This window comes from Heloderma suspectum, chromosome 11 (genome assembly GCF_057233095.1).
Source record: "Heloderma suspectum isolate Gila_16-S chromosome 11, 16-S_ref, whole genome shotgun sequence".
In the NCBI taxonomy this organism is placed as follows: domain Eukaryota; kingdom Metazoa; phylum Chordata; class Lepidosauria; order Squamata; family Helodermatidae; genus Heloderma; species Heloderma suspectum.
The window spans coordinates 32389719-32414649 of NC_139468.1; the positions used below are offsets into that span (position 1 = coordinate 32389719).

Consider the following 24931-nt stretch of genomic DNA (forward strand, 5'->3'; position numbering starts at 1 on the left):
CCTAAATTAATCCTACCAGCAGACCAGGAATTACAAACAGCACACTTTCTCTAAAACATTCTGTCCCTTAGGATTGTTTGTCCTTTGCATCACTTAGAACAGTTACAAATAACTGTTTTTATGTAGACATATTAAGACATTGCAACGACTGGGTTCTCTGGTGGAAATAATTTTACTTGCTTGCCTAATTTTAATTCTTATTTATGTTGGAAGTAAAGTTATTGTAACCTGCACAGAGCCTCTGGGAGTGGTTGGGCTAAAAATCCGGTTAAAGATTTAAAAATGATATAGGAGGAAGGAATCAAAGGGGTAACTGGAAGCTAAACACTCTGGTCTACAATAATGAGAGTTTGGGTGCTTCTAGATGGAAGGCTCCTAGCACTACCAGTTGAAAGGCACCATGCAGCAATCCTGACTTTTCCTCCTTAATGGATTTCTTGTGGAAAGGAAAAAAGACAGAAGGAGCTGTGGAAAAACACAAGAGGGTTACAAGTGGAAGACTATGTCATCTGGACTTCTGGTAAAATTTTAACCCACCACTTAACATTCAAGATTTTGGACTGTTCATCTGCCTTCATGGGATGAAACTTCCACCCTGTCTTCCCACCCTAGCATGTTTTAAAAGCCCATACCTGTGCAAAGTTCTGCTTTCAATTTAAAATATTCTCTCTTTTTAAGACAGTGTCAGTGGCCCATTTTATCGACATTGCTTCTGCATTTGCCTTTGCAACTGAAGCAGCAGAACAGCAAGACTCCTGAACTTCCTGCTTTCCATTTTCACTATGCAAATGTCATTACGCTTCATTCACCAATGCAGCAAACTCCCGAGTGACTGAAATTATGCACTGCTCGTGGCTTTTTCTGTGGCAACACTATATTTCAGTGCAGCAAGATGCTTAAAATACCAAGTGTGAAAGGACACAAATCCGTTTCACTTAGGATTGCGATTCATAAAAAACATTTTTACCAACTAAAAAGCTGCCGACAATTAAATGGCCAGAACGTGTTAACGTTATTTTTAATACATGCCTATAAAGCAGGGGTGTTGAACCTCTTTCAGCCTGGAAGCCAAATTCCACTTGGGAGAACATAAGAACATCACAACATAAGAAGAGCCCTGCTGGATCAGACCAAGGGTCCATCTAGTCCAACATTCTGTTCACACAGTGGCCAACCAGCTGCCCATGGGAAACCCACAACCAGGCATGAGCGCAACAGCACCCTCCTGCCCAGGTTCCCCAGCAAGTGTTGTACAGAGGCATATTGCCTCTGATACTGAAGAGAGCATATTGTCAGGAATGAATCTCAGTGTGTGGAGATGCAGCTCAGATTCAGAATGGGAACAGCCAGAACAGAGGAAGGCACCCTCCCTAGTGAGCCCAGATATAGCAAGACTTTCTTCCCAAGACCCTGACACACAGATGGCCCAGCCTGAACGGCTCCCCCTTTCCTCCACCATGAGAACGCAGTTTGAGGAGGAGGAAGGGGGCCAAGGGCGTGACTTGAGGGATGCGAGAGTCCGTCGCAGAGCAACGTGCAAAAAGTGAGGGGCAGGGCTCAGACACTCCACCAGGTTGGCCACTCGTGCAAGCCAACGTAGGAGGGAGCCACCCTAAGGGAGGGGCATCCCTGCGAAGCAAGTCTGGTAGAGAAGTTCATGCCCAGACTGCTGAGAACTTTCCTAACTTCCACTTCATCTCCTATTCCTTGATGTGTGGATTAGCTGGTTCATTGTAGTCTGACAGTTTCCTAGAATTTGCATTTGTAATGAAGCTAGTCATTAACCAATAAAGTATTGTTAGCCTGGAGCTTTGTTTCCTGGAGTGTGTAGACTGTGAAGGAAGAGGACAGAGGAACATGACACACAGAGCAATCTGGACTGGGAGCCATTGATAGCCTTCTTCTCCTGGAATTTGTCCAATCCCATTTTAAAGCTCTGGGGGGACGGCACCTTTGGGGGGCTATGGGTGAAGGCACGGGGGCAGACCAAAAGGAAAAGGGGACAGGGGCAAAATGCCAAAATACCAGCATGGTTTACCTTAAAGCTCTTACTGCCAGGAACTTAAGTCTTAGGAGAGGCATCTTAACCTTTCAGAATGGGGAAGAAACTGCATAAAAGTCAAGAAACCACCAAACAACAGACATGCTGGCTAGAGAATGCTGGGAGTTACAGGACTTCCTTTTTTCCTTTCTGAACAGGCACAGGATTGCACCCAAAGATGTCTTTCGTTGAGTGACAGAGCTAATGGGAAACTTACTAAATCAGCCTTCCCAACCTAGCATCTTCCAGATGAGGTGGACTACAGCCCTCATCAGCCCCAGCCATCATGATCAGGCCTGGGGTGATGGAAGTTGCCATCCAACACATCTGGTGAGTGCCAGATTGGGAAAGATATGAAGATATGACGCCAAATCAAAGAGAGTGCTTCCAGATGTTGCAGCCATGCAGGGGTAGATTAAGGTCTACTGCGAGATCTCCGGGTGAGTTGAAGCAAATCATCAAGGATTCCCAATTGTGCACATGGAGGGGCTGTAGCTGAGTGGAAGAGCCCCTGCCTTGCATGCAGAAGGTTCCCGGTTCAATCCCCGGCATCTCCAGGTAGGGCTAGGAAAGAATCTGGCCTGAAATCCTGGAGAGATGCTGCCAGTCAGTGTCGACAAAACTGGGCTAGAGGAAGCAAGGGTCTGGCTCAGTATAAGGTAGCTTCCTATGCTCCTAGAACAAAGAACAAGGTAGGTGGAGAAGAAGGTCACCGAAAGCAATGTTAATGTTCAGCCTGTCAAGTTACATATGAACATAGGAAGCTGCCTTATACTGAGTCAGACCACGGGCCCATCTAGCCCAGTATTGTCAACACTGACTGGCAGCAACTCTACAGGGTTTCGGGCAGGATTCTTTCCTCACCCTACCTGGAGAAGCTGGGGATCGAACCTGGGACCTTCTGCATGCAAAGCATGTGCTCTGTCACACTGAACTATGGCACCCAGAGGTTCATGTTCACCTCTTGAACATGAACTTATTCATACTCTATGCTCAGCATCTAAGGTGCTCCTCTGGGTGCCTCCCCCAAGCAAGGCTCAGAAGGCGGCAACAAGAGAGAGGGCCTTCTTAGTGGTGGCCCCCCAACTGTGGAATGATCTCCCTGACGAGGCCCGCCTGGCACCAACACTGTTACCTTTTCAGCGCCAGGTTAAGACCTCTTTCTTTTCTAAGACATTTGGCAGCATATGATGAGTTTTTAATCAGTCCTGGATTTGTCTTATGGTTACAGCTGACTGCTTAAAGTTGTTTTTAGGTATTTATTGTCTTTGTGTATACTGGTTGTTTGTGTGTTTTATATAAATAAGAATTAGTGCTGTGCCGAAAATTTCTCCCACATTTTTTTCAACCTTTCTCATTCAACTGGATAGAAAAGACATTGCTTTTGAAAAGAAATTCAAAGGAAGAGAAATTTTGGAGAAATTCTCACAGGTTGGGTTTGGAGTTCTTGTACTTACCTTCCCTATGAGGTGGCTGAGGAGTGAGTGTGCATGAGTGTCCTGTCTGTCATTGCACAATAAACTCTGTGGCAGCCTGTAGCCTCCTCGGCTTCCCGCACTTCAGTTAAAGCCATCGTGAGGAAGACATCGTGAGGCAATTCCTCCCATGGGGCCTTTTCATTTCAGGAAGTGCAGGTGGCCTGGGAGGCTGCAGGGCAATGGAAAGATGTGTAACAGAGAGAGAAAACACGCACTGCCCCCTTGGCCCCCTCACAGGGATTAGGTAAGCTCAAAGATACCACCAAAAGAAATTCAAAATTCTGCTTCAGACAAGTGGAAGCCCCAACACAGTTGATGCTGTTGCCACCTACAGAAGCAGTTCAGTAAACCAACAACCCTGAGGGAAAAAGAAAGAAGCTGTGCTACAAACCCTGCCAATAGCAAGCCCTCTCTGTGAGAAACTGTTTGAGAATTTCTCCTCCCCTGGGAGAAATTCCGTGAAATTGTTCCCCAATTTCCCTGTCCACAAATAGGCTGGAGAATTTTGAGAAGGCTTTTGTGCACAGCTCTAATAATAATAATAATAATAATAATAATAAAATAATTAAATAATTGCAGCAGATTGCTACCCAAAAATGCTGCATCTGATGCTCCACGGAGGGGAGAAAGAAAGGCGAGAAGGTGAGTCGAGGCTGCATGGAAAGGAAGCGATGCCAAAGCAAACGGCAGCCGTCTGGCTGGTTCTTCCGCAGCAACCACAACCTCAGCTGAAAGTGTGGCAGGAAGTAGAAACACACAGATGGCGGAGAGGGGAAGTGAGCGGGTGTCCAAAGGGCAGCCTCAAGCTACACTAATAAGTTTCAATTCCTTAGGCTGGGGGTGGGGAACGAGGACACCACCTTTAATTGAGTGGGGGCTCCTGTGTCTTTAATAGCTACACTATGGGCAGTAATCCACGTGCACCTTTCTGCCACTAAGGGTGCAGTTCAGCCCTGTATTTAAGCACTAGCCTAGTAGCCATCGGTGACCAGGAATTGCATACAGGAGAGTGTGAGGGCTAGCAGAGAAGAGTTGAAGCACTCTGTCCTTTCTTTGCACCTGGCATAGAAACTAAGCGGGCAACTAGAGCAGGAAAGCTACCTCCTCCATGCCCAACACAGAAATGCAGCCCTCTGTCCTTCCCTACCAGCCCCCAGCAAGCTAATAACATTTTTTTGCTAGGCTGATAACTTTGGGGGGCTCATTTACAAGGGTGTGATAAGTTGGCAAGCGGGGCCCTTCCATCAGCCCTGCTGACGGGCTACTTAAGTTTTTCGTCTTCCCTCCCCATCTCTTTTTCCTTGTTTGTCGTGTCTTTTGTGTTTTTAAGCCTGTGGGCAGGGACTGTCTTGTTTACTAATCACACACAGGCAGCTCCAGGTGCCTTTTTGGCTGAGATAAAAATACCTTAAATAAATAAATAAGCTGGCAACCCACACAGGTCTACAAATGTTGGCTTGGCTTACTAGCCAGTCCTTATTTGTGGTCACCGCTGCTTCCCCTCCTCTGCATCTTCTGGCAGGAGCAGCCCAGTTTAGAAGAGAAGCAAAGTCTTCTCTTATTTTGTACAGGTTTTAGACTAGGTAAGAAACAGCAGGAGTCTCCCTCCACGCCTGTTTGAAAACTGCAGTGGAGATGAGACCTGTGGGGTAGGTATCTGTGTAATGCCAGCTGTCCTGCCTGCCAAATGGGCAAGAGAGCACTCTGGCAAGCTAGACCTCAGAAGGGGGAGTCGGAGATCTGACCAAAAAGCGACTTCAGAGGGGAAAGAAAGGGGACGTTCCAGTGGGCGGGGAGGGGAGGAGACAGGGGAGGCCAGGATACAAGTTATCTCACACCTCCGCCAGCCTCCTTCCCTCCCCCTCCGAAGCACCCTCGCTGAATGGGTTGAAAAGTCTGTCTAGTGAAAATACAGGAGATTGGAAGATGGGGAGGTGAAGATCGCCTCCACCATTCCTCCCACCCTGCCAGCATCAGCGCCGAGTTCAAGGGCTTCCGAGCGGCCGGGGTGCGATCAATACGATTGCACTGTTAGTGTCTTAGCAACTAGTTTATCAGAAGTTTGATAAAGCTGCTATTTTCCACACCAGACTATACAGTAACTACAGGAATAACCGGTAACAGACCCATCCCTGTTCTTTATCCTACATACATAATAAAGCATGAGTCAGATTCTATAAGCTTGGAGTCGGCGGTGCGGCTTTGTGACTCAGAGATGGCGCAATCCATAGTAGACACGGGCTGCCGCCGTTGGCAAGCCATTTTCAACTTTCCTTTCGGTCTCCCATAGTTGCACCCCCCAGCCCCCATGTGTGGAGGAGGTGTTATCGGGGGAGGTGTTATGTGTGCGTGGGAGTGAGTGGGGGGAATAAATAAATCCATTTTAAGGCTGCAGTAAGAGGAGAATCGTTGCTTCCAAGATCTGGGAAGGAAGAGCGCTTGGTCTCTTCAATAGCTGCAAGAACTCATTTGGTACCAACTGACTTCTGGGCAGCTGAGTTCAAAGACAAAGTCAAAGGCCCTGTATCCATGACAATGGAAAGAGAAGGAAGGAGTGGCTTACCCGCATTTTTCAAGGAGCCGGCTTTGGTTCATGCAAGGCTCCTCGGGTGCATGACTTGCACCATTCTAAGCCACTTTACAGAACATATTTCTGGGTGGGGGTGTGGGGTTTGGAGTGAACGTCATCTGACTGGCAGGGGCTGCTCAGCCAATAAGAGAGGCTTCCCCCGATTCAGGCTCCCCCCCCCGCTTTCTCCTTTGATAAAATCTTCCTCCTGTGGCTTGATAATCTCAGTAACTCAGAGTGCGCATTTTGGGAACAAGCCTCATTGAGTATAATGGGAGTTACTGCCACGTAGCCACACATGCTTGTGCTTGGAAGTGGGGGACGGACAGACGGATCTCTATAATGAAGGTACAGTGATTTCCTAAGGCAATAAACCAAACAACGGAGAATCAGAGCCTCGAGATTGTGCTTTAGAGCAGCGGACCCCAACCTTTTTGGCACCAGGGACCAGTCCAATTTTTCCACGGACTGGGGTGTGTGTTTTCTGCTGGTGGACTTCCAGCCACTGGGATGCAAATGGCGTCCACTACGCAGACGCCATTTGTGTCCCTATTCTTTTCAGTAATCAACTACGTAAAGATTTACATAGCCTGTTACTTGTAGAGCAGGGATGCAAATGGCGTCCGCACAGCGGATGCCATTTGTGTCCCAGCGGCCAGAAGTCCACCAGCAGCCGGAGCTGGACAGCAGCTCTGCGGACTTGCCGCAGAGCGGAGCCGGCCAGGGCCAGTGAGAATTCCGGGGGGGGGGAGGGACGGATCGCCCCCCCGCGGACTCCCGCGGACCCGGGGGGGGGGTTTCGCACACCCCTGCAGCCCAGTTGCTGACAGGCCACGGACCGGTCCCGGTCCACGGCCCAGGGGTTGGGGACCCCTGCTTTAGAGCATTTAGGGAATGTGCTTTAAACTGTGCTATGTCAGTTGAGGGGGATCTCTGTAAGTTCTGATGTGGGCATTCAGAGGGCAAGCCTCATTGACCACAAGGGGAGTTACTTCTGAATAGACACTCATTGGTTTGTGCAGGGATGGGAAACACACAGGAAACACCCCTTGACCAGTGTCATGTGAAAGGCACACCCCTGGGCAGGGCTAGCATACCCGAGGTCAATGCGGGGGTTGGGGCACACAGCAACTATACTGTGGAGAACCTGAGTTAAGGAAAAGAATTGGACTTTAAGCAGTCTCAGGAAATCCATTTCCCCCCCGATAAAGGTGGCTGCTGGATGGCCATGACTCACGACATCATCTATCCCTCATGACCTCAACATGCAGCTAGCTCGGAGTAAATCGCTTGTGGAGACACCCCCAAAGTATTTTTATTGCAGTCAATAGACCAGAAAGGAATTTCACCTTCTAACAGAAGTGCTCCTGTCCTAGGTGCTTGCCAGCCAGCTACGCCCCCCTCTCTTCCATTCCATTGTTTTTTTTCGGCCAACGCTCAGGAGGCTTGGTCCTAATTGGGCTGTTTTGGTGGGACGGGGGGCGGTTGCCCCCTTCGTTTTGCTTTTAAAGATCTGCTGTAATTCTGCAGATGCTGGGATTCCCCCAACCAGGCTGATCTCTCTCTCGTTTGTGTCTCCATTTCTCTCAGCACTCAACACTTGTGTTTGCTATTAGAGGAAGTAGTTCAAAGATAGCTACAAAGATTATGAGAAGAGGAATCATATAGTAATAAAGTGCAACAAGTGGGTGTTTATAGCCTACAGCAAAGGTTGTTCAAACAGTGCTCCAACAAATTCAGTCTGGAGTTCTCTAGAAGTTTAGCAAGGGTTCCTTCCTAAGAAGATCATCCCAGTTTCATGGAAGAGAAAGCTATCAATGACTACTAGTGATGAAGGCTAAATTCTACCTCCAGTAACTGAAGCAGTACACAGTTGCTGGGGAACATGAGAAGAACACGAGCATTTCATGTGCTACTTGTGGGTTTCCCAAGGGCAGCTGCTTGGTCACTGTGTGAACAGAAATGATGGACTAGATGGATCCAGCACGGCTTTTCTTATGTCCCTCAGAGAGAGTTTGCATGTCACTTTCAATATCCCCCTGTAATCCAAAACTGCAAGGGATTACTACGTATGTTCTGAGCACACTCATAGGACAACAATAAGAGCCAACAAATAAACCTGGCCAGTGCCCCTCATAAACTGAGCAAATGTCCCAGAATACTTTGCAACACAAAGGAGTTTCCATGGCCAATGCTCAGGAGGTCCTGAGCAGATACATTTGAGAAGGATGGACCTAGACTAGACTATGAAGTGGGATAGGGCGGAGAAGGGAGAGGGAGACATATGCTGATATGTGTGTGTGTGTGTGTGTGTGTGTATATATATATATATATATATATATATATGGGAAAGAAGGTAAGGGCTGCCTGCTGAGAGAACAGAAACAGCAGCAAAGTGTATACACCACAGAAAGACAGCATGGGTTCAAGCATGCAAAAATAGCACTTCCTGGACAATACCACTTTTAGACTGGTCTAGGGAGGAAGAATCACAAGTCTGACAAAACCCGCCTCTTCAAAAACAAAAACACAGTTCTCTGCACAAGGAAGACTGAGCTGCCAGGGAGAAGCTTGCAATGTGATATTTAGCAGGCTGAAGTCAGCAAGAAAATCTTCACTGGACGCATCTCTGGAAACGCAGGACAAGTGATAACTTATCAGAAGAATTTTAATGCAACACTAATTTTCCTTTTTTGTGTTTATTTCAATATAGCGCATAACCATATTGAGCGGGCTTATCATTACATGTTTTATTTTATGGCTCAGATGTAATTCTCAATGTATTCAAAACAGGCAATCAAGGCACTGATCCAATACACACTTATGTGGGATTAACCCCCCTTGGAGACAGTGGGGTTACTTTTGAGTAAATGTGCAGTGGATCAGGCTGCACAAGGCAAGGCTTGATTTATTTTTAAAAACCCTTAGTACAGCCTTCTCCAACCTAATGCAACTCCTGTAATTCCCAGACAATGGCCATCCTGGCTGGGAATTATGGGAGTTGTGGTCCAATATATCTGGAGGGTGCCAGGTTGGAGAAGTTTGCCTTAGTACTTACTTCTGGGGTGCTTCCAGGCTTTCGTAGTACAATTGCCCTGCCCCATTCACAGAATTTTACAGGGGGGTCCAGATGACATCATCTTTAATTTGTAACCCTCCCATATTTTTCCACCACTTCTACCATCTTTTTTCTTATCCCAAAAAGTCCGTTATGGAGGGAAAGACTACGGGCTCCTTCACACCGGGCTTTTATCCTGAGATTGAGATTGCTCCTTCATGGAAGTTTGCAGGCTCTTTACATGAAGCAGTGATCATCCCAGGCATCTTCTGCACTAAATGCCCTTTGTTCCGTTTTTTAACCCCGTTGTGTTCCGCTTGAGTTCCATGAAAAGAGTTAAAGCAGCAAGAAGAGGAGTGAGATCAATGAAAGATAATGGAAGTCTCAGCTATGGGGGAAGGAAGCACGTGAAAAAGGGAGTCATCGTGATCCTGCATTTAAAATGGAAGCAGAAAGCCACATTTTAAATGCAGGATTTTAGGCTGGTGTAGAGATGGCCTAAACAGCTGCACAACGCCTTTTGACTGATGGTGCCTTCCACCTGGAAGCAGCCTGGTCAAATGGGTGAAGAGAGCCTTCCTACTATAGAGAGAGTCAACGGCAGTGTCTGAAGATTGGATTTTGAAAGCACAAAACACGTTTTTGGAACTGCAAGTTTCACTGCAAAACAGAGGGAGGGGTGTGTGGGGAGGCTTTTCAGCTGTGAGGTTTGCACACGAGATTTAGAAGCAGTTGTAGGTCTTAGCTGCTGAACACAAACAGGTTGGAATGCACGTTTAGACAGGAATGCTGAGAATTGTAAGCCTTTTTTTTCAGTCTAAACAGGGATAGGATTGTGCTCTTAGTCACAACTAACAAATCCCATTGATTTCCATGGGACTAAATATGGCTAGGGGCACAGTCCCATACATACTTAGGTAGAAAAAACAACTCCTACAACTCCTAGCATTCCCCAGCCATTTTCTGTCTAAACAAGGATAGGATTGCATCCTAACTCTTGCACACACAGCCTCTCTCCCAGGTTGCAAGCAACAACATCTGAAATATCAACCCTCATTTCCTAAGAGCTCCCAAGATAATTCTGGGAAGCAGCAAGTCCCCCTCCCACCCTCTTTCCTTAACTTCAAATTTTGTAGGGTTCCCCTCCCCCCGCGGGCCCGAGGAGCACAATGTGCCCCCTCCCCAATTCCGAGGAGTTACCCGCCCCTGCTTTAACAATGGCTTGATGGGCACAAATGCAAATTAAGCAGGCAAAACGTTTCTTGGCAGGAAGGTAAATTGACGGGGAACAGTTTTGACTGCTTCCTTCGTGCGTGTGTCAAGGGACTGTGAAAGGCAGGATGGTGACACGATGGCCAGGGGGGGAAAGCCAAAACAAGGGGGCGGGGGAGAGGACACGCCCTAATTTCCAAAAGATTGCAGTATTCTCAGACTAGCTCCTTCGGATGGAAAAGTCAACAGGAATGCAGGGACGGGAGGGAGGGAGAAGAAAGTTAACGAATGAGGGTTAATCCTGTGCACACTTTCCTGGGCGTAAGACCCACTGATCTCAAAGAGGCCTACTCCTGAGCAGACACGCAGAGGACTGCACAGTTAAGTTAGAAAAACGCGATGCAGGACAGCTACGCAACCGTGACTCTCGCTGGAGAGAACAGGATTCCCGAACCGGGCGCGGGCGCACGCCCTCGTCGCGCCCTTCCCGCGCCTTCGCCTCCCCTCGGAGCCGCTTCTCCACCCCCCTTCCCCGGCCCTTCAGCGAGAACGACGAGAGCGAAAACTCCTCCCACCTTCGGCTGGGAATCCCAGCACCGCCTCCCCCCGCGCCACGAAAGACAAAGCCACTTCAGAAGGGTCCTGGACCACGCGAGGGCTGCGGCGGAGTCCTGCTGCGCGCACTAACCTGCGAGCGGGCGCCGCTGAACTCCCCTCCGAGTGGACACGCGCGGGACCTCCCCGCCCGCTTCCAAGCGGCCGCCCGCCCCGTCCCTCCCTGCGAGCTCGAGCGAAGGCAGGGGCCGGCGGGCGGGACCCTCGCGCGGGCAGGGCGGAGAGGCTTCTCCGCGCGGCTGCGCGCTCGGAGGGCCGAGCCGAGGCCGGAGCCGCCCCTGGACGCGGAAAGGCGCCGCTCCAGCGCGCCCTCCTCCTGCGGGCGCCGCTGCTCCCGGTCCCACCGAAGGCAGCGGCGGGCGGCGAAGAGCCCCGCGACTTCCTCGACCGACGCGGCCGGGTGGGTGGTGCCTGGCGCCTGCGAGGCGGGGCGAGGCGAGGCGAAAGGCGGCCGCCCGGCTGCGCGGGGGACGCGAGAGCGGCGGCCGGGCCGGCTCCTCCCCGCACCTGGAGCAGCCGCGGTTGCCGCCGCGGAGGAAGCCGCGAGCTGCGAAACGAGCTGTCGCCGGCGGGCGCTGCAACAGAAGGTTGCAGCGCAGCCCTCCCGGAGCTCGTGCCCTCCGGGTGCTTTGGGCCGCAACTCCCAGGACTCCTGACCACTGCTGCCTGGGGCTGATGGGACTTGAAGTCGAAAACATCTGGAGGGCACCAGGTTGGGAATGGCTGTATAGGGGTATCCACCCCTCCCAGCAGGAGGGCGCTTGTTCAAGCAGCCAGCCAGCCAGCCAGCCCCTTACCCCTCATACCCTACTCCGTTCCCTTCCTTTTCAGTGGCGTGGTGATACAGCCTGGAATGCAGGCGCTCATCAGGACAGTCCCCATGGCCACGCCCCCAGGGAGAGTCCAAAAATCATAGAATCATAGAATAGTAGGGTTGGAAGGGGCCTACAAGGCCATCGAGTCCAACCCCCTGCTCAATGCAGGAATCCAAGTCAGAGCATCCCTGACAAATGGCTGTCCAGCCTCGTCTTGAAGGCCTCCAGTGTGGGAGAGCCCACCACCTCCCCAGGTAATTGGTTCCATTGCCGTATTGCTCTGACACTCAGGAAGTTTTTCCTGATGTTCAGTCGGAATCTGGCTTCCTGTAACTTGAGCCCATTATTCCGTGTCCTGCACTCTGGGATGATCAAGAAGAGATCCTGGCCTTCTTCTCTGTGACAACCTTTCAAGTACTTGAAGAGCGCTATCATATCTCCCCTCAGTCTTCTCTTCTCAAGGCTAAACATGCCCAGTTCTTTCAGTCTCTCTTCATAGGGCTTTGTTTCCAGTCCCCTGATCATCTTTGTTGCCCTCCTTTGAACCCTCTCCAGCTTGTCTGCATCCTTCTTAAAGTGTGGTGCCCAGAACTGGACACAGTACTCCAGATGAGGCCTAACCAGTGCTGAGTAGAGGGGAACTAGTACTTCCCGGGATTTGGAAGCGATGCTTCTATGAATGCAGCCCAAAATAGCATTTGCCTTTTTTGCAGCCACATCACATTGTTGGCTCATATTCAGCTTGTGATCGACGACAATTCCAAGATCCTTCTCGCTCGTAGTGTGGTTGAGCCACGTATCCCCCATCTTGTAACTGTGCATTTGGTTTCTTTTTCCTAGGTGCAGAACTTGGCATTTGTCCCTATTAAATGCCATTCTGTTGTTTTCTGCCCAGCACTCCAGTCTATCCAGATCACTTTGAATTTTGTTTCTGTCTTCCAAAGTATTAGCTATCCCTCCCAATTTTGTGTCATCTGCAAATTTGATCAGCATTCCCTGCACCTCCTCCTCCAAGTCATTAATAAAAATATTGAAGAGCACTGGGCCCAGGACTGAGCCCTGCGGTACCCCACTCGTTACCTCTGCCCAGCTTGAGAAGGTCCCATTGATAAGCACTCTTTGAGTCCGATTCTGTAGCCAACTGTGGATCCACTGGATCGTTGTTTCATCTAGCCCACTTCGAGCTAGTTTGCTCATCAGGATATCATGGGGCACTTTGTCGAAAGCTTTGCTGAAGTCGAGGTATATGATGTCTACAGCATTCCCACGGTCTACAAGGGAGGTGACTTGATCAAAAAATGAGATCAGATTTGTCTGGCAGGACTTGTTTTTGACAAATCCATGTTGGCTTCGAGTAATCACTGCATTGTTGTCAAGGTGCTTCCAGATGGATTGCTTTATGATCTGCTCCAGAATTTTCCCAGGGATTGATGTCAGACTGACTGGTCTGTAGTTCCCAGGTTCCTCCTTTTTACCCTTTTTGAAGATAGGGACAACGTTAGCCCTCCTCCAGTCATCTGGCACTTCCCCGGTCCTCCATGATTTCTCAAAGAGAATAGACAGCGGTTCTGAGAGCTCTTCTGCCAGTTCCTTTATGACTCTAGGATGCAGTTCATCTGGCCCTGGAGATTTGAACTCATTCAAAGTAATGAGGTGTTCCTTGACCATATGCCTGTCGATCTCAAGCTGCAATCCTGCCCCTTCAGCCTGTACTTCGCCTTTGCCAGGGGGGTCATAGACCCTCTTTTGGGAGAAGACTGAGCCAAAGTAGGAATTGAGCACCTCTGCCTTTTCTTTGTCCTCTGTTATCATTTTGCCATCCTTATTTAATAGCTGAACAACCATTTCTTTCCTCTGCCTTTTACTATGCACATAGCTGAAGAAAGCCTTTTTGTTGTTTTTAGCATCCCTCGCTAACCTCACCTCGTTCTCCGCTTTAGCCTTCCTGACGCCATCCCTGCAATTCTGTGCTACCTGCCTGTACTCTTCCTTTGTTACTTGGCCTTCTTTCCACTTCCTATATGTGTCCTTTTTTGTTTTCAGGTCATCCCTAAGCTTTTTGTGAAGCCACATTGGCTTCTTCTGTTGTCTTCCACCTTTTCTTCTTGTTGGAATTGTTTGTGATTGTGCCTTGAGAATTTCCTTTTTTAAAAGTTCCCACCCATCTTGGACTCCTTTTCTCGCTAGCATTGCTTGCCATGGGACCTTACTGATCATTGTTCTGAGTTTATTAAAATCAGCTTTCCTAAAATCCAGGGTACGCGTTTGAGTACACTCGGCTTTTGCTTCCCTTAGAACCAAGAACTCAAGTACAACATGGTCGCTTTCCCCCAGAGTTCCTGTAACTGCTACTTTATCCACTAAGTCATCTCTGTTGGTTAGGATCAAGTCAAGGATAGCCGATCCTCTAGTTCCTTCCTCTACTTTCTGTAGGAGGAAGTTATCCGCCACACAAGTCAGGAATTTCCTGGAGGGGCCATGTTTTGCAGAATTTGTCTCCCAACAAATATCGGGGAAATTGAAGTCCCCCATTACTACTACATCATGCTTCCTTAAAACATTGGCTATTTGCTTTTCAAAAGTTTCATCCTTGGCTTCTCCTTGATTGGGTGGCCGGTAGTAGACTCCGACCACCAGGTTCCTTTTATTCTTTGCTCCATTTATTTCAACCCAGATGCTCTCGATGGGGCTACCAAGCTCCTCCTCCTGTATTTCTGTGCAGAGATATGTATTTTTCACATACAGTGCAACCCCGCCTCCCTTTCTGTTCCTCCTGTTCTTTTTGAACAAGTTATATCCTTCAACTGCTGTATTCCAGTCATGAGAGTCATCCCACCAAGTCTCACTTATACCTATCAAGTCATAATTTCCCTCCTGTATTAAGAGTTCAAGTTCGTTCTGTTTGTTTCCCATACTCTGGGCATTAGTATATAGACATCGAAGACCATGTGCTTCATAGTCTGGCTTTCTTCCTACATGTGTCTGAAGACTATTATTGGGCGCTATCAGCGCTGTTCTCTCCATTGCAGTGCATGCGCCTACGTCCATTGTTACCCCCAACATTACATCTCCCTTCCCCGTAGGATTCAGTTTAAAGCCCTCCTGATGAAGTTCTTCATGCTGTGGCCAAACACGTTCTTCCCAGCCTTTGTGAGGTGCAACCCATCCCTAGCCAACAGCCCATCTTCCAGGAAGTATAGCCCGTGGTCCCAGAATCCAAATCTCTCTCGTCGGCACCACCTTCGTAGCCAGTCATTCACCCGGAGTATTTTTCGTTCCCTTTCTATCCCTCTTCTAACTACTGGAAGGATGGATGAGAAAACTATCTGGGCCCCAAAGTTCTTGAGTTTCCTTCCCAAAGCTTCAAAGTCTGACGTGATCTCTTCGTAGCTCCGCTTGGCGGTATCATTTGTTCCCACATGGATGAGAAGAAAGGGATACCTGTCAGTGGGCTTTATGAGTGCAGGCAACCTTTCAGTCACGTCTCTAATCTGTCCTCCCGGGAGACAACATACCTGGCGAGTCCACGGGTCTTCGCGACATACTTGGGTCTCGATCCCACGCAGCAAGGAGTCTCCCACTACTACCACTCTTCTCTTCTTCTTCTTGTAGGCCTGGGTTTCATCGCCTCTGTTTGACTGACCTTTAGCCTCTTGCTCACTCTCATGCAGGTTCCCCTGTGATTCTTCCTCTGCAGGCTGTCCTCCAGTCTCATCTGCAAGTACCTGGAATCGGTTCCACAGCTCCACCGCTTCCACTGGTGCAGAGTGGCGTCTAGTTCTTCTTCTCCTAACTGTCACCGTTTTCCAAGGAGTATCCTCTACTCCATTTTTCTTCACCTCAGCATTTCCCACTGCCTCATCTTGCTGTTGCTCTTCAAGCTTCTGGTCTGCCCTTTGCTGCTGTAGTTCCCCCATTCTGTTCAAGAACTCTTCGTGTTCTCTTATTCCCCGGAGGGTTGACAGTCGCCGCTCCAGTCCACTTACTTTTTCCTCCAGCAGCGTGATCAACTTGCACTTGTTGCAGGTGTAGGCCATGTTGTTCTCAGGCAAGAAAACAAACATTGCACACACCTTGCAGGTCACCACCACTGGAGAGTCTTGTCCTTCCATTGCCTCTTTTCCCTTTTTGTGTCTAGCTTTGTGATTGTTCTAGACTAGCCTGTGCCTGCTCCTCTACTCAGTAGAGGTTAAAAGCAGAGTCCCACTGGTGTGGAAGTGTGTGTTACAAGACAAATAAATGGGAAAAAGTTAGTTAAAAAAAAATTAAAAAAAATGTTAGGGGCCTCCCCCTTGACCTCCCCTGCCGAACTCCCCTGGCCAACTCCTGTTTGCTCCCCCTGTTCGCTGCTGTGCTGACAGCAGGCAGCTGTGCTGACCCATATCAACAAACCAGTCCTAGCTGGCTTCATCTCCCTGAGGCGCAGGTCTTTTGGAAAGTGCATGGATCTTAACTGCCCATTCAAGACCCAGCCGCCGCAAAATGCTTCGCGTGACCACAGGGAAGAAGTAGAAAATTCATTCCCCCCCTCCACTATTGTGAGGACTGTAAAGGGAACAGAGGAGTCTCAGGGGGTTGGAAGATGACCTCAGCATCCCTGCTAATAACATTCTTTTTAAAGTGCTGGCTCGTTTTTGTTCCCTTGGGGTTTTTTTTAGATTGTTGTTTTGTTTATTTTTTTGGAACTTAGAAGCACAGGAAGCTGCTTTCTACTGAGCCAGACCATTGGCTCATCTAGCCCAGTATTGTGGACACTGACTGGCAGCAGTGGCTCTCCAGGGTTTCAGGCAGGAGTCTTTCTTAGCCCTAGCTGGAGATGCTGCTGGGGACTGAACCGGGGACCGTCTGCATGCACTGCTGATGCTATACCACTGAGCTACAGACCCTCCCATATTTGGTTCGTCCAACTGTGGTACTCCTCTGAGTGTGCTAATATTGACCTCTTGTTTCTCAGTGTCTACATCTTCATCAGAATTCACATCTGAGTTTGCTATTATAGGCCTTCACCACACGAGGCTGAAATTCTACATCCTTACCAGGGCTTCTGCTTCTGGATTCTTTGCAGGATTAAGATCGACGCCTTTACACAGGCTGATGTGACGTTTTTATTTCTCGGCAATTTCTATATGTTTTACAGCCACTAGATGGTGCTGCTGTTATAGCACCATTATGGAAGCACACCCAGCAAGTAAAGCACTTCATAGCACTTCCTAGAGAAAACTCAGACTTTCCCCATGTTTTACAAAGGTGGGATAAAAGTCACAAACCGCAGGAGGGGCCCTGGATATTGATGTCATGTAAAGGACCTGCAAACTTCCGTAAGGAACCAATCTTGATCACATGATATAAGCCCCGTGTGGAGAAGCCCATGGTCTAGGCTCTACCACAAACCCCACCCCCCTTTTTGTTTTAAAAAGATGCACAGGTAATCTTGAAGTGTCTGTTTTTCAGGCTCATGTACGTGCACATTTAACTTTGGCAAACATTCCTGTTCTGTCGCATGAATTCTGTAGCTGCCATTTCCAAGATGGCTGACAAGTGAATGGGGATATGTGATAACATGTAGAAAACTAATTTTGTTGGCAAATTTAGGGTGGGTTTTGTTGTTGTCGTCAAGATAGAAGAACTATTACTGGCCACTATTACTACCAATATGGTATAGAGCTGCCTTCCCCAACCTGGTGCCAATGGCCATGCTGGCTGGGAATTATGGGAGTTGTAGTCCCAACAGATCTGGAGGACACCAGGTTGGGGAAGCCTGATCTAGTGGATAGAATGGTGGACGAGGAGCTCTTAGCTTCCTGAGTATATTTAAGCCGGTCACCTTAACCTAACCTACCTCATCCATCAGCCAGAGAACAAAGGGCTGCTGGGAGTCTGCACCCCCTACTTTCCAGGAAGATCATGGCAAGGGGGAGACCAAGCAGGCCACATACATTGGCCAGAGAAGGAACAGTTTCAGGGAACTTGTTTTGCCTTTCCCTGCCAGAAAGAACACCTAGAAGAACTTTGAAATGAAGAACTGGTGCCTGAGTTTTGCTTCCCCCCCCCCCCAATCCTATTTCCTTTTGTGTTGTGTCTTTTAGGTTGTAAGCCTGAGGGCAGCGACTGTCCCATTATTAATCTTTGTAAGCCACTCTGGGAGCCTTTTTTGGCTGAAGAGTAGTGTCTCTGAACGGCTGCTCACTGTCACTGTCCATGTGAATGATACAACTGTTAAAGAACTGAAAGATTCATTCTTCAAGAGAAAAGGTCAATTGATGGCACAGCCTCGGCCAAATCCAGAACCCTGCCAGGCTCATATCAGCAGGGCAGAAAGTGGGGAGGAGGGGTGTTTTTCTGTATTTTTCTTCTGTCCCCAGGTTTTTTCCTCTGATTTTCCCTCCCATTGCAGGGCCAGCCTAAGATATTTTGCTGCCTGAGGTGAAGAACAAGATTGCTTCTCTCTGATTCTGTGTACAAAAAGCCAACTGGACTGGCAGATGAATCTATCTTCGACACTGGTGATGGGACGATGTCCTCCGCAGCAGCTGAAGGCAGCAGGCTAACTTAGAGGAGAGACTTGTGCACTGGGTGGCCTGCTTTGCCGCCCTCTAACACCTTGGTGCTGCCTCCCAGTATCTGTCACCTGAAGCAACTGCCTCACTGTGCCTAATGGTAGGGCCAGCCCTGTCCCATTGTGTTTGATACCTACTTAGAACTTTCAGTCAAGGAATCAGAGAGGCTTCCTTGATTGAAAGTTACTGGAGAACACGAGTCCCAAAGTTTACTGCCTTGATGTCCTGCTTGTGGGCTTCCCATAGGCATCTGGTTGGCCATTGTGGGAACAGAATGTTAGATGAGATGGACCCTTGGTCTTATCCTACATGGCTCTTACTTTCTCTGCCTGAGACCACCTCCTCCTCCATGGGCAGAGAGGGGGCATTCTAGAGACCATAGGATTCCAGCCACGAGGTATTTTCTCCCACACTGGAGGCATTCAAGACAAGGCTGGACAGCCATCTGTCAGGGATGCTCTGACTTGGATCCCTGCATTGAGCAGGGGGTTGGACTCGATGGCCGTGTAGGCCCCTTCCAAACCTACTATTCTATGTTTCTCTCAAAATACACATTTTAAAATGTGTAGATGCACATGCCAAGAACAGCAAACATTCTAGAAGTGTGAAAACTGGTTTATAAGTAGGTTCTGATCAGCACAGCGTTCAGGAAGTATCAATTAGGTCAGTTTGTATTGGAATTTGCAGAAATGATCCCTTCCTGAAACCAGAACTAAATTTTGCCCAGCTCAGTTTCCAGATGTTAAAACAATTGCCCATACAATACATTCAAGCCATATCACAAAAATTATAACATTTTTATTAATTGTAGAGCTAATATTACAAGAGATACCCTTTAAAACAGGCATAACAATTCCATGTACAATCAGCAATAAAAATACATTAGATTAATTGCATTCTAATTTATAAATATATATATATATTTAAACATTTAAAAGTAATATTTCATACAAAAAGCACTAACATGCAATGAAAGAATATAAAGGCTCTACAGGATTGTACTTTACAATTAGTGCCTAATGGTATTTTATTATCCAATGTAGAAAAATTCAGTGTATATAAAACAATTTAAACCCTGTTAATGGTAAGTAGTTAACCAGACATTTGAAAAGCTTGAGGTCAAAAAATGAAATTTATATAATTATTTTAAACTGTCAGTCACTAAAAAGAGATTGAATGTTCCAGATGGCATTATATAGATTGTGGCAATTAAACACACAAGGCTGGCAATTGTTGGTGCAGCTTCATTTTTGCTATTTGCTTTTGTCTTCTGTGGGCATGATCCACAGGGGAGTTTTCCTGTGTGAGCCCTTGGAAAAGTTAATGAAAGCTATGGACAAGAAATGCACAAGACCAGTAAACTGTGCCCCTTATTTTGTGACCTGGTTTGCACGTAATGGCAAATTATGGAGTGAGCGATTTGCTGTTACATGAGAAGTGGGGCACTACTTTTAATGGAGCATTTTTTAAAAATCACAACTTGGCAATAGTAAAATATTTGTCTGAAAACCCAGAAGCAGAGCCCCTGTGTAGAGAACATTTAGCAAATATATAAATTTCATTTTTACTATGGTGTAGAGAGTTGGCAGTGGGAAAAATAAAAATTATCCAAATAGGGGAGATTTATCTGCAGAAAACACACACTCTATAATTAAGAGTGTGTGTTTTCTATACACACTCCAATTGTGTATACATTTTAGAGGTCTGGACCACAGGTTTTTAACTGAAGGGATAGAAAAATTTACCAAAATGACATCTCAGCCTATCCTGGTACTGAAGCCTGGATGTCTATTCCCAAACCATTCTCAAATAAATGGTCTGTGAAGAGACCCAGAGTATAAACAGCCCAATCTTCTAGGTTAGAAAAACCTGAGCTCCCTTTCCCTCAAAGGGCGAAGAAGTCAGCAGCAGGGCCATTCTGCAATACCCTCATGATCCAGATGCCTGAATTAAGCTGGAATGCTTTTTAAAAAAATCCCACCCATGTGGCATGCCTTGCACCCAGAGCCTTGCTTAAACTCTTAATCGCCTCACCTGTGTGCAGCAGCGCTACCGAGCTGTGCTAGGTAGGGAGAGCCCAGTTTAAGGGTGAGGCAGGGAACAAAGCATGGGTACGTTTGTCTTGTGCGCCCAGTATCACTTAAAAAAAAACCCAAATAGGCTAGAGCAGCCATCTCCAACTTGGTGCCCTCCAGATGCTTTGGACTACAACTCCCAGGATTCCTGACCATTGGCCATGTTTGCTGGGGCTGATGAGAGTTGAAGTCCAAAACATCCAGAGGGCACCGGTGTGATTCGATTTGGATTAACCGCTTTGCATAGCAGTGGAACACGGCACACACAACCCTTCAGGTAAGCAGAGCATCTTTTGTGACTGGAGGGGAGTTGCTTTCATTGTCAGAAAGCGTAACTTCTGAGGCTAAGAATCCCATCACCCGCAGGCTCAGCACGGCCTTTGTCGTGTCTGTCTCTCACCCAACCTTCCCCAACCTGGTGCCCTCCAGGCAGGCTGGACCGCAGCTTCCATTGGCCATGCCGGCTGGGAATTATGGGAGCTGTAGTCCAACCCATCTGGACGACGGCAAGCTGGGAAAGGCTGTTCAGGTTGCTCCAACAGTGTAGGTCGGCTGGGGGAGTATGGCTCATCGCTACATTGGTAACATCTTCATACTTCTTAACCGTCAGCATGCAGTATACAGCAGCATAGCTTGTACAGCCGAGTCCGTTTTGGAAAGCTGATTAGTTTTGGACTGGAACAAAGTGTTTCAACAAGACCCTCAGAACAAAAAGATTGGGCCAGGTGTTGTTGTTTTTTTTTTTTAAATCAGTTTCTTTTCTTAAAAAGAGCAGAGCTACTTTCCTTCTCCCCAAATCCCACCCCCACCCGCTCGCCCACTATACATCAACATTCAGAGCGTCAGAGTTTTAGGTCTCCTGGCATATCTCACTCAGTGAGTCTTCTGCGACAGTTTAATGGTGACTGTTTTCACTTCTGTGTATTCGGCCAAAGCATATTCACCCCTGTAAGAAGAAAAGACCGTTTTAGTTTGGATACAAGTCTTTCAAAATACCAGCGGTCCAGGGCATCATTCTTCCCATGTTAATTCTTTTCCCTCCAATTGTCAAAAATAGCTATTAAATAGCAATTATGATAAAGATGATCTTTTCCAAAAGCATCTTGAAAGATGGATGGGACATGCATCACTCGGAGAGCGGAATTTGCACAACAAACCAAAAATGATGCATTATGGATAAGGTTTGTTGTTTTCTAAAATATATAAGCTGCCAACCAGCCAGCCAAGTATCACTGTCACGGGTGAGTTTTACATACATTAAAAGTATTTTAAAATAAAAATTGTTTTTAAATTTTTATTCTGTTAAATGTTAGGCACCTTGAACACCTTTCCATTTGTATGGAAAGGTGGCTACAAATACTTCATAGAATCATAGAATAGTAGGGGTGGAAGGGGCCTACAAGGCCTTCGAGTCCAACCCCCTGCTCAGTGCAGGAATCCAAGTCAGAGCATCCCTGACGGATGGCTGTCCAGCTCCAGCCTCATATTGAATGCCTCCAGTGTGGGAGAGCCCACTACCTCCCTAGGTAATGGGTACCATTGTTGTATTGCTCTTAACAGTCAGGAAGTTTTTCCTGACGTTCAGCTGGACTCTGGCTTCCTGTCACTTGAGCCCATTATTCTGTGTCCTGCACTCTGGGATGATGGAGAAGAGATCCTGGCCTTCCTCTCTGTGACAGCCTTTCAAGTACTTGAAGAGCGCTATCCTATCTCCCCTCAGTCTTCTCTTCTCAAGGCTAAACATGCCCAGTTCTTTCAGTCTCTCCTCATAGGGCTTTGTTTTCAGTCCTCTGATCATCTTTGTTGCCAACCTCTGAACCCTCTCCAGTTTGTCTGCATCCTTCTTAAAATGTGGCGCCCAGAACTGGACACGGTACTCCAGATGAGGCCTAACCAGTGTTGAACAGAGGGGAACTAGTACTTCCTGGGATTTGGAAGCTATGCTTCTATTAATGCAGCCCAAAAGAGCATTTGCCTTTTTTGCAGCCACATCACATTGTCGGCTTGAAATAAATATACTTCAAACCCAAGCAGCAACCCAATTCAGGGAATCTTTGGAAGAGAACCACTAGAGCAATCCCATTGGGGGAGGAACGGAGGCAAAGGAACCACTTTTTCCAATGTTGGTTCATGCTACCAGGGTGGAGGTGGCAGCTTTTTTCTTTGGCCACCCTGTTTTCCCGAAATGAACTATGCCATCTCCAGGGCTGGCATAGTTCTCCTGTTCCGGGGGAGTGTTGGTGTCAGAAGTGGATCGTCCTTTCGCTTCCCAATCAACACCACAATAGACACAGCTCCAGGCTAATACAACTGAATTTTTCTAGAACCTAGTCTCTGTACAAATGCAGATTCAAGGAAAACTCTCAGGCTGCCCCCAGGCTCCAAACAACTAATCAATCTCTAAGAAGAAGAGATGAGCCAGAGGAACAGAGAGTTGCAGGCCATATGGGGTATGAACCTCCAGGCCAAGCTAGCTTCTTTGCAGTGATGGCCCTCCCTTAGGGTGGCTCCCTCCTATGTTGGCTTCCAAGAGTGGCAGTCTGGGCAGAGCGTCTGAGCCCTGCCCCTAACCTTTCCCACTTTGCCTCGTGCCCTAGCATCTCTGAGGTCATGCCCCTCTTCCTCCCCCTCCTCTGAACCTTGCGTTCTCACGAGGGGGTGGGTGGGAAGGGACTCAGTCTGGGCCATCTGTTGGCCAAGGTCTTGAGAAGACACTCTGCCAGCATCTTGGCTCACTAGGGAGGGTCCTTCCCCCAGCCTCTGATATACCTGCTGCTCCAACTCTGATTCAAAATTGGAGCTGTCAGACACCTCCAGAAGCTTAGACTCATCCCAGATAGTTGGGGGCACAGAGGAGCTTTGGATTCTGCAGATCCACAGACTCTCCTGGCACACAACAGACCACCTCTTTTTTTGCTCTGATGTCCAAGTTCTCAGTTCCGTCTTCAGAGAAACACTGGATGCAGACTTTTCTACAACCTTATGGTGGCAGCTTACAAGGTGTCAGGGTGGACACTGAGCCCATAAAACCTCAGAGTAGTTCTGATTCTGAGGAACAGCCGTCCGTGGAAGAGGAGCACGCTCATCCCTCCCAGGCCCTGCAGCTGGCAGAGATTCCTCCTGCCAGCATTCCAGACATAGATAGCGGTCCTGGGAGTGAAAGAGCGCGGGAGGAGGGCTGGCTGGATGCTCGACACAGATGCAAAGAGCGACGAGCGATGGAGGGCGCGGAAAGGAGGTGTAGTGCCCGTTTGGCGCGCAAGCAACAGTTGCGTCCAGAGGACCCAAGGGAAGAGGGGAGGGACTCTCCCTAGCCCATAAGTTCAGGGTCTGCAAGTGATTCTTGTTCAAATGGGGACCAACTGTTTCCAACCTGGGGCATAGGTTACACTGCTGTTCATAGCTTAGTCGCTGGTGATAGAGTTATTAAGTTGTAAAAGGAATAAAGCCTTGAAAAGAATCCTTTGTCTGTGTTTGGAGCTGGCTACTGGACTAGACTGAAAGAGGCCGGCTAGGGCCCCCTGACGTGAGGTTAGGTTTCCCCTCTCCGAGGGCAGACTTCTCTCACTGCCCTCAGAGAGGGAGATCCAAAAAATCCTATGACCCCTGGGATGCTTTCCCAGGGACCGTAGGGAAAAAGCATTTCTAAATTTAAAAAAATGTTTTGCCATCCGTCTGAAGGTGCCTGGTGAAATCATGAGATGTGGACCTCCCTACTGAGGAAGTTCTACAGAAAGGTCACCACCACATAGAAGGCCCTGATCCTGTTCCCTTCTGACAATTGGGAGACACCCTTAAGATCATAGGCCTAAGGTGGGGGTACATGGGAAAAGGAAACGGCACCCCAATTTCAGAAATTTCTCAATCCATTCAAGGAACCTAAAATATTTGAAACAAGAAACTCCAAAGGTAAGTTGGCTTTGTTTCTTACGAAGTTAAAAAAAAAAAAGTTCCCCCCTTTTAAAAACAGAAGCAGGACTTACAGTTCTCTGCCATTTCCTGACATTTTAAAGCCACCGAAGGGAGCTTGTGCAAAGAGGGAATTATAGCAGTTGATCCTGTGGAACAAAAGAACAGCAACACCCAGATTAAGACGTATAATAGTTACGAAAACATTTCAGTTTTACAAGGTGTTTCATACATTCGCGAGAGAAGGACCCTAGGGTGTAGACTAATTTGTTCTCCTCCTTTTGCATACTGGAAGAGAATATTTGGTGAATATTTATTACAACACTACATGGAACAAAGGGAGGGAATACACCCCTTTGTGACTTATTACTAAGGATATTATTCCATTCCCTTGTTCCATGGCATTGCTCTGCCACGCATTTCACTCCTAAATTCTAATCAGGAGAATTTCTATAACTAATTCTCAAATTTCAGCATTTGCTTCAGCTTTCAGGTTCACTTCTATTTAGCCCATGTTTCTGTTTTAAAGCCAAAAATGGTTTAACATAAAATAAAAATCACAGTAAGATAAATACAGCGAGTTCAATCTCTTTGTGGAAGGG

At 47.7% G+C, this 24931-nt stretch overlaps 2 protein-coding genes across 4 annotated transcripts in view; both read right to left on the reverse strand.

Annotated features, from left to right (window-relative positions):
- LRRK1 (leucine rich repeat kinase 1) overlaps positions 1-11358 on the reverse strand; it is a 134951-nt gene extending 123593 nt beyond the window's left edge. For 2 of the 3 annotated variants that reach the window (XM_084817358.1, XM_084817357.1), the window contains exon 1: positions 11047-11138. The gene's annotated coding sequence lies outside the window, so the exon portion shown is untranslated. Of the gene's footprint in view, positions 1-11046 lie in introns of all 3 variants that reach the window. The other variant, XM_084817359.1, reaches the window with a different exon arrangement.
- A 9808-nt stretch (positions 11359-21166) lies between these two features.
- The window catches only part of ALDH1A3 (aldehyde dehydrogenase 1 family member A3), a 49146-nt gene continuing 45381 nt past the window's right edge, over positions 21167-24931 (reverse strand). Inside the window, exons 12-13 of the mRNA XM_084816447.1 lie at positions 24404-24478; positions 21167-21366 (exon numbers count right to left, since the gene is read on the reverse strand). Of these exons, the coding sequence (XP_084672573.1) occupies positions 21294-21366; positions 24404-24478 (148 nt within the window). The 3' untranslated portion in view covers positions 21167-21293. The remainder of the gene's footprint in view (positions 21367-24403; positions 24479-24931) is intronic.